The sequence below is a fragment of the Elephantulus edwardii genome, unplaced genomic scaffold (genome assembly GCF_000299155.1).
Source record: "Elephantulus edwardii isolate Elephantulus edwardi_28Jun2011 unplaced genomic scaffold, EleEdw1.0 scaffold00138, whole genome shotgun sequence".
In the NCBI taxonomy this organism is placed as follows: domain Eukaryota; kingdom Metazoa; phylum Chordata; class Mammalia; order Macroscelidea; family Macroscelididae; genus Elephantulus; species Elephantulus edwardii.
This window is the reverse complement of record NW_006399888.1, coordinates 982,038-995,703: the sequence shown is the minus strand read 5'-3', so window position 1 is coordinate 995,703 and position 13,666 is coordinate 982,038. Positions and strand designations below refer to the sequence as shown.

General features: G+C 39.9%; 1 protein-coding gene across 1 annotated transcript in view; it reads right to left on the bottom strand.

The window, feature by feature from the left end:
- Window positions 1-13,666, bottom strand: part of ATRN (attractin) — a 158,354-nt gene that overhangs the window by 74,540 nt on the left and 70,148 nt on the right. The window contains exons 10-15 of the mRNA XM_006894202.1: window positions 12,923-13,077; window positions 10,209-10,293; window positions 8,268-8,485; window positions 6,179-6,300; window positions 4,405-4,543; window positions 2,024-2,214 (exon numbers count right to left, since the gene is read on the bottom strand). Of these exons, the coding sequence (XP_006894264.1) occupies window positions 2,024-2,214; window positions 4,405-4,543; window positions 6,179-6,300; window positions 8,268-8,485; window positions 10,209-10,293; window positions 12,923-13,077 (910 nt within the window). The remainder of the gene's footprint in view (window positions 1-2,023; window positions 2,215-4,404; window positions 4,544-6,178; window positions 6,301-8,267; window positions 8,486-10,208; window positions 10,294-12,922; window positions 13,078-13,666) is intronic.

Genomic DNA, 13,666 nt, shown 5'->3' with positions numbered 1-13,666 from the left:
AATCAGTCACAAAAAGACAAATACAGTATAAGAAAAAGTATTATAAAAAGCTAAGTAAAGGTTTACACAAAGAAAAAATCTTGGAGGTTTACTATGAATGAGAAGAAAGGGAGTGGGAATAAAAATAAGTAACTTGAGTGACGAGAAAGGTAACATAAAGGTAATATATAATAGAGTTGATTAAACATTATGATAAATTAACCACATTAATCAACAATAACTACTGTTAACAAAAAGTCTATGAATAATTATATGAAAAAGTAATAAGATTTGTAAACCTGTTCTCAAATAAAATAATAAAACCTAACCATAAAATTAATAGATATCTTGAATTAAGGGAAAGGCAATGAAGGATTGAAGAGACATTGTAATTAATTAATTACATTAATCAATGATCATTAATGTTATAAAATATGCATGAATTATCAACTGACATTATAATTCCAATGTATAAAATCTAGACAAACAAAAAATTCATATAATTTGTAAATATTTAATTAAATAAACAAACAGAAATACACCAAAAGGTAGCTCTGGGGGTCTACTGGGCCAGGACTTGTGTTTGTCCAACCAAAGGCAGGTAGTGTGAATCTACCAACTGCTCCTGGGGAGAAAGATGAGCAATTTCCTCCCTTGTGATTTAGTCTCTGAAAACCTGCTGGAGGGTCAGCTATAAGTCAGTTCGGACTGAACAAACAGTAGATAACAAGAACAAATGAATGATGCTCTCATCTTTATTCTATATTCTAAATTTTCTTTGAAATACGTATTATTTTAAGGAAGAAAATGATGATTTTTTTTCCCCAAAAAAAGTCTCAATTTCTCTCAACCTTCTTGACAAAATTCAATGCCACTAGCACTGAAGAAAAGTCTTTGGTCTCGGTCCTGTGATGAGTATTGGCTATCTGTCTTCAGCCCAGTCATGTAAACTTATTTGTAAGTTCCCTAACAAGCCACTCTGCACGGACCTTGCACCTCTTCAGTATCAAAGCTCTGAAAGTCGGAGAGCACTCTCCCCCCTCACAGAGGGCATGTGTACTCAGAAGTGCTGTCTGCTCCTCCTCCCGGCTCCACGTGCAGAACAATGACCCAGAGCTGTGCTCCTGCTCCACGTGCAGAACGCTGCCCCAGAGCTCCACGTGCAGAACGCTGCCCCAGAGCTCCACGTGCAGAACGCTGCCCCAGAGCTGCTCTGCACCAAAGGCAACACTGCTCAAAGAACTTTGTTCTGTGATCATCTATGTATCAACAGTGGGACCACAGGTCTAAGACTGCAGACTAAAAAAGATAAGATGTAACTGTGGACTACCCATTATAAACTAGCTGAGAACACTAGAGAAACAGGTGGGACATCTGAGACATTTCTGTGCTCAGAAACTCAGCAAGAAGGTGCCCTCTTCTTTTGGGTTCACTGGGCCTAGAAAGCCTTAAACAAGTGTACATTTCTTTGTGATATTAACATTAAGCCATTAATATGCTCTGTAATAATGTCTTAAATTTGTAAGATCTAGGTGGCTTAATTCTACATGTCTAATTAGGAGACAACTCCCTTTCCCCCTAATTCTCTCTTTGCAGAATCTAGGAATAAAGTACGTGTGAAAAACATAAATTATTATTACCAGAGTTATGTACATGTATGTTAAAATTCATTCTACACATAGTTATTCATATATATAATTCACACACACACACACACAGAGTTGTTGTTGATTGCCGCCGAGTCAAGCACAACTCATAGGGACCCTATGAACAAAAGGCCTAAAGCCTCTTCTATATCTATCAACATTTATCAAAATTCACAGAGTTCCCAGAGGCATGTTGTTTAGGAAGTGGATGCCACCCCTGTGACTAACTAAACAAAGAAAGCATGAAAGGAGAAGAATCGGACAGTGACGTTCCACAGTCTGCCATTCTGCTTACTCTTAGCATTCCTCCTACAGCCAAGCACCCCATGCCCATCTCCAGCCTGACTAGCACAGCAGGACACCAGAGACAGTTAATGATCTGGAGGACTTGAACTTACCATGCTCTGTGATGACTGCATTACTCGAAGCTGCTTAAGGACAAATTCTACCTTCTTCTGGGTTGTAAGAGAAGCCAGAAAGGCATTGTGGTTCCTACAGGACAGTTTAGCATTGTCGTAATTCTCCTTGGCGGTAGTAATTTTCAAACATGAGTTTCCAACCAAATGCCAGCCAACCCCACAGATATTTTCTTTAATGAAGGGAGGAGAAAGAGAGGGGAAATGTTTTAGTGTACACACAAAACTACCATATTACCAGTTATAATTACAGTAAACCAAACTGATTTTGGTGATTCAAATTCTAAGCATTTCATGAGGATGTGGTGTGGTGAGGAGAGTGGACACATTTCTAAGGACCAAGCAAAGAATATTAGAAATAACCATTTCTCTTCTTTCCTGAATCTCAAAAAGAATATTCTGAGATCAATCACTGCCTATGTTTTAAGGGAAAAGTTTAGTGTCAATACTACACTGGTGAACCTCCTTTTGAAAAGTAACTGGAAAGAAATCTAACATGATGGAAGGGCACAATTGAAAACAGCAGCAGAAATGAATGGAGACAAATCTACAATCTCCTAAAGGTATAAACTTTTCACATCTTTAGGTAGACAGTAAATTAAGTGGCAGTTCCAAATTGAGGCTACAACTACAATATCACTAAACCAAGAAAGCTCTGCGTTAGAATTGCCACAGGAACAACCTAGGGATTAAACCAAAAAAACCAAACCCACTACCATGAAGATGATTCCACTTCTCAATCAGCAACAGCAACCCTGAAGTGGGTTTCTGAGGCTGTAAGGCTTTTCAGGGGCAGGCTGCCTCATCTTTCTCCCATGGTGCAGTTTCTGAGTTTGAACAGCCAACCTCTCAGTCAGCAGTACAACATATAGCCCATTAGTTCATGAAGGCTTCGATAAGGGCACAAAACTTGCTGTTTTCCTGAGACCCTGCTTAGGAAACCAGCAAAACGACCCAGATGCAGCCCACATGGCAAGCTGGCAGTCAGCTACAGGGGATCACAATGAACCACACCAGGTTCAAAGAAAGTTCTTGGAAGACAATGAACAGGTGGAGCAACTTTGCCAGAATCAAGCACCCTGAAGATACCATCATCAACGTCCATTAAGTAGAACAGTTGCTGAAGTAAATGGAAAATAATCATTGGAAAGAAGTATCAAAAAGAAGACAAAGACTTGGTCTTTGAAGTATAGCATCAGAATCTTTGCTCTCTGAAGTGCAGCCGTGAGGGTCCCAGGCTAGGCCTGCTGTCCTCGGGTCTGCCTTCTGGCCTGATCTCCATAGGCCTACTATGTGCTACCGCAGCTCCGGTCCTTGGACAGCTGCATGGCTAAGTTAAAGGCAGCACTTCTCTTGTGTTCTGGACCCAGCACAGCTCCTATACCATTAGCACCTTGGAAAACTCGCTGGAGGGCCAGTGAGGACTCAGTTCAGACTCGATGGCAATGAGTGTTTTTGAGGTGAGATAGTGTGAGAAGAACTGAGATGAAGAAAAAGCGGCCAGTTCCTCCAAGTTAAATCAAGTACTTGATTAAAAGAGATTCCAAAGCCCGGTCATCTCACATGGGCTTGAGGTGTAGCACAGACCACAGAAGGTGGATGAGCCAGTTTTTCAAATGGGTTCAATCTGGTTCGCCTTGGACACCTAACTGATCATCTGAACCGTAGGAGCACCACACACTAGGGTAACTGGGGCTGGAGATCACCCCAGGAGGCGCTAGTGAAATAAAGGCAGGTCTCCTCTTCATCGCCTTGGAGAAGAATGCCCTTCATAACTGCTGAAAACTCAAACCCAGTGGTTTGACCATAATAAGTACTCTTCATAAAAGATCATACTAGGCTATCATGAGAGAGCTCTGTGGCCTAGTGGAAGAAACTGTGCTGCAATCCCAAAGACATGTGGTTTGAGTCCACTAGTTGCTCCACAGGAGAAAGATGAGCTACCTCCTTCCATGCAATTTAATGTCTCTGAAAACTCCCTGGAGGGACAGCTCCAGTGAGTTGGTTCTGACTCGACAGTACACAACAACAGGCTATCATAGCAAGGTGGGATCGGGGGACAGTGAAGCTGGCTTGATGAGAGATGAAATGCCATTCAATCCCTCATAGCTATCCAAGTGCAAAAAATAGTAGGAGAAAACCATAAAACCAGTTTCTTTGGTTTTGTGGTGTTTTTTTTAAAAAACAAAAAAAAACAATAAAACAAATCCCAAAAAAAATCAATCACAAAAGTGGTGCAGGGAATAAATGATTACAATTAACCTTTCCCCTTTACTGATATCAACCTCAGCTGCACAATGCAAGGCAGGCTGGGGGGTGGAGAGGTGCATGGGGCACACACCAAGCTGCCCCATGAGGCCTACCTGGCAGGGCGATGCACTCCTGGTTTCGGAGCTCCCACTGGCAGTTCTGATCCAGGGCACAGCTCCTGCAGCTGGTCTTCTTATTACAGTAGTACATGGGGTTATCCTTGGGGCAATTCTCGTATCTGGAAACAGAGACCTAGAACACAGCAGACGGAGGTACATTTTTGTTACAGTCACAGAAAGAACTGCTAATGGCCAGCAGGATACTAAGAACAAGAAAATCTAAGTGAGGAAGCAAACTGCAAGTAAACAGTGTCACAAACACGCGGTGCAGATGAGGCAGCTCTGCGGGGAAGCACGGCAGAGGGGTGCTCTGCTCAAGGGCATGGTTTTAAATGACCAAGAAGCGGCCAGCTCATCTAAAAAATGGAAGTAAATGTTGAACTTGCTGCATTCAAATGCCTCCCAAAGAAACAGCCTAAATGTTTTCTTTTATGAACTGAATTATAGACTAGTGTAAGGAGCACAATGATGAAGCACTTGGCTGCTAAAAAGGTCTGAAGTTCAAACTCATCAATGGATCCATGGGAAGATCAGGTAATCCTCTACTGTAAAGTTTACTGCTTAGGAAACTGTAATTTCCACTATCATAAAAAGATGGCTGTGAAACACAGTGTGAATGAAGGAATGCATGAAACACAATGTATATAAATGAAATACAATGTCTATGACTATCCTATGTAAACCAATATAAAATAAAACAAACCAAAAAAAGAGTGCCCAGAGTCATAAGTAACCTGACCAACAGAATGATTAACAAAAAGCATCTTGCTAACTAATATTATGAAAGCAGGGTCACCTAATCTTTTTATTTTATACTAACCTAATTTTAAAAACTATGTAAATATTCAAGTTATGCTGAGTCAAGATACAACTCAGTTTTCAAAATGAAAATCTAGAGTTAAAGATTAGAGAAAGTGATTTTAAAAAAGATCCACAAGGTACTATGAGTCCCTAAACATCACACCCCTGTTAGTCTCAAGTTCTCACTTGTTCCCCAGACCTTACAGAAGTAGTCTGAGTTTGCAATGACCAGTTTTAGTCCAAGGATCTAGGATTTAGTCATAACTACTCCCAGATCATAACTGTTTTAGTTTTAGGTTCTTCCACAAGTTATTTGGTCAAAAAGTAACCAAGAAAGAAAAAACTGATACCCCATTATAGGCTTCAAACACCAGAGGGTATGAAACCCAACCCCAAAAGTCCTACCTTCTTAACAAAACATCAGACATAAATCTCGGTGACTGGTAGAGCCCGTGGGATTAGGGTACACTTTCAGCATTCCTTTCTAAAAGAAATTCTGGGAATTAAAAAATCCAAATCTACACCTCATTTTTAAAAACAACTCTGAGCCATTATTTATATACATCAAATCCAACCCAATGCTGCAGAGTTAGGCTTCCAAAGTTGTAAATCTTTATGAGAGGAGATGGTCTATCTTTCTTTCATGGGGAGCCAGTGGATTTAAACTGCTGATTTTTTTTTTTTTTGGTCAGCAACCAATCTTTTGTTGTTTTGTCTTAATTTTTATTGTGTGTGTGTGTGTGTGTGTGTGTGTGTACCGTCAAATTGGATCTGACTGATACAGAAGATTGTCCCTCTTTCTCCAGCAGAGCATCTGGTGGATTTGAACTGCGCACCTCAGGAATATATTCCAATATTTTGGACAAGCAACATACTTCAGTACCAAGACTCAATATACACTATAATCTCAATCCAACCCACACTAAGCTTTCTCTATCCTTGAAATCTCTGGGGACCTGTTGCTGACCTGGCCCTCTGTGCAGGTGTGGTTCGCAGGGACACAGTGGTCATTGCACCAATGGCAGTCGTTGGTGTTGGCCGTGCAGCTGTAACAATCGGTGTGCTGGTCACATCTGTCATGATCAAGCGCTATGAAAAGAGGGAGACATTTATCAATGTGGGACAGCTGCTTCTTGGAACAGTCACAGGCTGTTAATAGTTGCTGCTGAGCAGAATCTGCAAGTGAAGTGTTGTTGGTTTTTCAGATCTTTTAAAAGCTAACATAATTAAGTGGGAAATAAAATTGGCAAAAAAGTTCATTCATGTTAAAATAGTATGTGCAAATAATTAGACAATCTGAAGAAGTATCATTTTGCCACCTACACACAAGAGAAACAGTAGACAGGGAAGAAGAGTAGCAACTATAAGATAAAGTGTAAGTTAGGCTTGGATCTTTAAATACTTTTCTTCCCAAAAGGAAAAGTTGCCCAGAAGTCAAAGAAAGAGACCAAGCTAATCCCACCAGCTGTAAATGCAAGCAAGCCTATGTGGTCACAGGAAGTAGCCAACACCACATACATATATAAAACTCAAGAGTACAAGTCTGTGAATTCGGGGGCTTCTACAGACCTGCTATGTCTCCTACAACAAAAGAAAATCCAAGCACCCAAGGACACTGCATCATGACCAAATTTTACAGACTTGAAAAGGCAGAGGCCCACTCTCACAAGGTGCACTGGTCCTCACCCATGCAGACAGTGGGGTGAAATAGAACTTTAAAGGAGAATTAACATCTGAAGTGAGTTCACAGCAAATGGGTTAATATTTAATCACCTAATTCAACATTATTTCCTATAAACCTGACATAAAATTTGAACTAACATTTGGCTTTAAAAATAAACAACAAAAAAACAAACCCAAAATAAATTTATCATTTCACTGACTTTATTCCTTTCAGGAGCTAGTGACAAGCCCTGACAACCTCACGCGTGAGCTAACTCACCAGTGAACCCAGGAAGGATGCCTGGACCTTCTTACGGAGGATTACACTCCTGAATTTCTGACTTAGAACTTTCCTGGAGGGTGAAAACTGCCTTGACCACTCTTAGGGTAACTGATCTACCAATGATATACCAATACCAGCAAAGAATGCTATTAGTGAGAGCCGCCTTTATAACTTTCATACATTAATTAATGACTCTTATGAAAAACTATCATGACAGTTCAACATAGTTTAAATAAGCTGAAGTAAATATGCAGACACAATCTTCTATCTAAAGAACTTTCCTACACATTATTTCTCTGTATTACACAATTACAAGAGCAAAAGAGCAAGAAACTAAACAGCCAGAATGTAGAGTTAGGATAAGAGCAGGGCTTTCAGAAGCAGGGAGTAGCACTCTTCAGCCTCAGCAGCTATCCAACTTGTAACTAATGCCTATCCAAACAGAGAAGCTAGGAAAGAAGGTTTCACAAGGACACAAACTACCTCTGTCTACCACAACAATGCAATACAGTAAATTTCTGGTTGGATCCACTTACACTCACCCTTAACCTTAGAATTGGTAGCCACACAGTTCTTTCACATTTAAATCAGTCACAATTAAAGAAAACAATTCAGTTCCTCAGTCATAACAGACACAATTCTAGTGTCGGGGCATATGGCAAGTGGCAACTGCAAACACAAAACATTTCCATCATCTCGGGAAAGTTCCCATAGACTGTGCTGCCTCAGAACAACTGCAACGAGGTCCTCAGGTCGATGTATGAAGCCTATGTGATGCCAAGAAAGTTCCTCCCCTTCCTCTGCAGACAGGTGCTATGAGTTATACAGTATGCCTGCATCCATTGTAAAGATATTTATACATCAATTTTCAAATACCGTGAAAGGCTTTAGACAAGCTTTTACTAAATGGTTTTAGATAAAGTATTTACTTATGTTAATAAGTTCCCTCACAAGTCAGATGGGAAAAACACTTCAAACAAGCTTTAAGGGATATATGACTTAAAAAAAAAACCCCAAAACAACAACAACAAAACACCACCAACCCCAAACCAAAACAATCAACAAAAAGTAATATCTTAAAGTAACTCTTAAATAGAGAGGGGAAACTTACTTCTTTTGGAAAAACATTCTGATTTTAACTTTTCTTCTGGTATGTCTGCCAAGTCCCAGGAGATACACTGAGATGAGCCTGTGTCCCACACACACCGGATGCCGGGTCCTGCTGCCTGACAAGCAGCTTCGCTTCGGTGGGCTTCACACTGCTCTGACGTGAACACCAGCATATCGCTGAGGAGGAGACTGTTGAAACCGCCAAACACATACATAGTGCTAGGAGGGGAGGGAAAAAAGAGAAATCATTTACCAAACAATAGCAAATACATGACATAGTTTTTAAAATCTTCAGACAAACTTTGCATACTAAAAGCCCTTTATGAAATTCTTTTCTCATACCCTTTGGTCTCCAACGCCACCCTTGCATCCTGGCCTGTGATCACCAGAACTCCTCCAATATCCCACTATTCTGTAAACTACGATGTTACAAAGTCCTCCCAGTAACTTGACTTTTAGCCATGACTCTCTGGAATACCTGAGCACACTCTGACACATCTGCAAAACCCTGTAATAAAGGACATACATGTCTAACATTGGAAAATCTCTGTGAGTGTGTGACCTAACATAGTCACCACAAGAGAAAAATCCTATCTACCTAAACAGTATCATTTATATGAAATATCTAAATATAAAGAAATTCATGGACACAGAAAGTAGATTAGTGGTTACCATTGGCTAGGAAGAGAAGGCATGAAGAGTCAATGGACAATAGCTATGGTATCTGTAAATAATGGAGAACTTAAATACATAGGTAGAGCACCAAAGGAGGCAATGTCTAAAGACTGGAATGGCAGTTTGAAAGGAATGACTCAGAGTGGAGACTATCAACAAAGAGGTAGACGCTATCAAGTTTAAGAAAAAAAAAGGAGGTTGGTGTGTCAAAATCAGTGAGACTGGCTCAGGACAGAGCAAGCTTCAGAGTTGCTGTACACAGGCAACTCGACAGCATGTAACAACAACAAACGATCAACTTTATGTTGAAAACCTAATAATATTTTAATAAAATATTCAATTATTTGCCAGCTGTTTACACTGTCCTAACAGCTACCATTTAACAAATGCCTATTGTGTGCTAAAATGTTTGCTAGGAGGCCACTAAGAGAGAGAGAGAGAGAATGAGGTAATCCAAAGGCCAAAGTGATGAAAAAGGGTCCTGCTGCATCTCAGGTAAAAACATTAAGGGACACTTGGTACAAAATGTGTAGGATCTTTAGGGAAGAAGTATAAGATTACAATTTAAAACAAGATTTCAAATTAACAAATTTGTAAACAAATCCTTCAGTTTTAATCTACACTAACAGTAAAATCATATATACTGCTAAATTCCAGCTAAGCAATTTCTTTCAAAGAGATGTTACCTTCCCCCAATTCTATATATTCTGTCAATTCATATTTCCAAGATTGATCTATTACTTATCATCAAAACCAATTTTGAAAGTCAAAGGAATTTATCATAATGCAGTATTATAGCAATTAAATACTTTTAGGATTTATAAGGCCCATCTGAAGCACCTGTTCTGTTGTTGATTTAAAACAAAAAAAACACCAAAACCTTAAAATCACCAAAACCCTAGAAACTCTCCTTGCTTTTCAGATGTGACTCTCAGAAACCTGGCAACGCAAGCACCACAAACAGAAGAGGTCATAAAGCAGTAACATGTGCACATCTGCATCTCGTTACCTTATGTATTCAGACATCAAACATTAGAAGGATGCTGATTGAATATAACCAGATCAATGAACCAAACAATGGAGGTAATTAAAATATTCATCAAAAACATTAAGCACCAATCAGGAAACTCACACCTACATAAGTCTATAAAAATTATTGGGATGAGGGACTCGTACATAACATAGAAGTCAAATTTCACATCTTCATATTTTACTTCATTTCCATTTCAGCACCTGAAAGAAAAGGAGGCAGCACTTCTCCAATTACCTGTTGTACAAGACTGCAGAGTGGCCAAATCTGTTGACATCGTGATGGAGACCAGGTCTGGGAAGCACTGACCAGCGGTCACAAGCTAAGAGAAAGAAAAATGCACGTCAGAAGGGAATGTCATTCATAATCAGTAAGAACTGAATTTCGTTGCAAAAAAAAAATGGCAACCTTACAAAGTAAGTCTCACTTCATTTTCTTACCCATATCATTACTTACGGAGTGAAATGCAGCTTTAACTGAAGAACAGGGCATGAGAGAAAGGCAGGGCTGTACAACAATTCATTGCAACATGTAAATGGAACCCATCTCTAGGACTTCTGCATCACTCACCCTAGTGGAGCAATTTGACCACTAAACTGGTTTTTTTTTTTTTTAACACAAGCAAAATTTGTACTTCATAAAGATGGTGGGCTCCGTAATTCTTTTCCACTGCTGTAGTCCGTAGTGAGCTGTTCTGCTCTCCCAAAGGCTGTATCTGGTGGTTCGAATCTACCAGCAGCTCCTTGAGAGGAAGCTGGGCTGTCTCCTCTTGCTGTGAATTACAGCCTTGCAACCCTGACGAAGGGTAACTGTCAGTCAGAACCAACTCAATGACAGTGAGTTTGAATTTTCAGAGTTTTACGTTGCTTCGTCCTCATTTAGCAGAAATAGAAAACAGAGAAGGAAAAGTAAAATCCCAGAAATTAAAGTTCTTGACTAGGTTCTCTTGAGTTAATTCTTACTAACCGTAACTTATAGGGCAGAACAGAGTGACTGTAGCAATGGGCTTGAGTGTGTTGAAGAGTGTGAGGACGGGACAGGACCAGGCTCCAATCTGTTGTTCACAGGGTCACTGTGACTTGTACTCAACTCAATGGCAGCTAACAAGAGGGTTCCCAGGCTGTAAACTTCATGGAAACAGATCACCAGGTCTTTCCTCCCACAGAGTGGCTTAGTGTTTTCCTACTACAAACCTTTCAGTTAGCACCCAAACACCCAACCATCATGCTACCAGCATCCCGTCTGAGGTCTCCTAGTCCCACTCATCTTCCTTTGTTTGGAACAACGTGAGCCGCTGTCTTCTGGACCATCGCAGCACCTGGTGCTGTGGTACCTCTCCAATCTTACACTTTTGGGGATGTTCAACCACTGACACTTGTTCACTCAGTTTTTTCCACTCAAATAAGCCTAGACACTGGTCTTCCTTGTATGGAGAACAGAGGTGATGGGACATAAACGTCCTTCACTTCTGGTCAATCCACTCACTGTATCCTTCCCAAAAGCCACTGTGCTCCTTACTCTTATGTTCTCTCCCAGATGCAACAGTTTCTATCTCCACTCTGTTGAACTTCCAGCAGTCTTTCTGTTGCCTTTAATTACAACATGTTCAAGGAGGATGGTGCCTCATGATAGGGTGAACTTCAGATGTGTTGTTCACAGGGTCACTATGAACTTCTTGTGGGCATGTTTCTTGATTGAAACAGTCAACACTCACTGTATACTTTTCACCTCATCCGGTGTCTTCACTTCTAGGCCCAGGCTTGGTAAAAAATTACCATGACCCACATGAGGTACTGGAACAGGCAAGATGCTCTCCTCTTCGCTCATTCAAAACACGTAACAAATAATCCTCAATTCCTAATAGTTTTCAAACCTCCTTATTTCTTTTCCCACATTACTATTTCCACAGTTTGGGTTCAAGCCCTCATCACCTCATCAGGACTTCAGCAAGAGCCTTCTAATTATGGGCATATCCCGTTTCAATTATGACAATACCACTAAGGAGATTCTCCTAAGACACAATGTATATGAACCTGTGAATCATCTGAAAGATTCTTTATGGGTCCACACACCATGATCTGACAGCTGTTTTCTCCTCAAGCATCACGTCAGGGCACGTCACCCTAATGTGCAGACATAATTAACTCCTCACAGGCCCAATTATTTGCCCATGATCTCTACCACTTTTATCTCTGTACATGGGCTTCCTCTGCCTGCGTCAACCTAATGTTCCCTTGCTAACTTCTCAGTGTCTCTCAGAGACTAGTCTCTGCTCAAAAAGGCATTCTCTCACCATGCTCCTCTCTCCAGTCAGAACTAAGAGGTACTCCCAGGTGCTCCTCTACCCTCCTCTGAGAGGCAGGAACACTCTGATTGCAGTGATAACGATGCTCACTCCTTAGCTTCCCCTACCAGGAGGTCAAGGGCTGTAACTTCATCATCTCACCATCTGTACTATATAAACTCAGTGGGTGCAAGTAAATGTCTTAAAAGGAACACCTGATGATCGTACTTGTTTTCTATAAAGAAATACTGCCCTCTTCTGGTAAAGTACGTTACTGCATCAAAGTGTTAACATTTCATACCAAAGCATACAGGAATATATGCTAAAATAGCTTTCTAGGTAATGAAATAACCAATGCTGGCAGTCGCAATTACACAGCACTAGTAGGTAAGACACTGTTAACAAAGGTAGCCCAGCCAGCCCAAGTCATTCTTAAAAAATAATATTCAAGCAACTAAGAGGTATGATTTCAGAGAATTTAATGTGTAATACTGCTTTTAAATAGATATATATTACTCAAATGGGGGGGGGACGACCCCAAACTATTCAGATCTCTTTCAGACGACCTGACAATTTTTGAATTGGTGATATTTTTAGAGTATTTTAAAATGCCACATAGAGATGAAAGAAAAGATTCCTGCAGTCAGAATGGCTCTGGGAAGCTTACCAATATCGTAAGCCATGAAATCAGAAGAGAAGCATTTGGCACCATGGCTCATGGACGTGTCATTGTGTGTGTTTCCTCCAAACACCAGCATGGTTCCACTCACAATCACAGCTGTATGCAAGTAACGGAAAAACCGGCTGTCCTTAAGAATGGTCCTTTTGAGTTTATTTAAAAATAATAAACACACAGTTAGTTTTTAAGAATATATGTTTTCCATCCATAATACAAACACAATTATTGTAATAATTTAAGACCCATATGTTCAAATACTTCCAGACGTTTCTTTCTATGTAAGGAACTGCTCAACAACAAAGAAATATATACAAGAAATCTTAAAGCCATATTATAAGGATTCTGGGAAAACATATTCGCAGCCTTAAAATGTTCATATTCTACCACAACTGACCTAAACAACTGAGTCCCAAGGCATGGAAATGTATTCTTTTACTATAGCATATTTGAAAATAATAAATGCTGTTCTGTATGAGTGTATGTGCCAGACAGACCTGCAGCTATTTTATCTTTACTAGTTTTTATGACCTAATAGTAAAAACTTTCCCTGCAATTTTTAAAAGTAGTTTATGTTGCTTTTATTACAAACAAGCTACAGATATTTGCATATACAATTATTCTTTGTTCTTAGTGGAAAATACAAAGTATAAATACAATGTAAAAAAAGGTTCATATTCTGTGATTCTATAAGTTTAATTTCTGGGTAGAAATAAAGTGCAGTCTGAAGCTTAT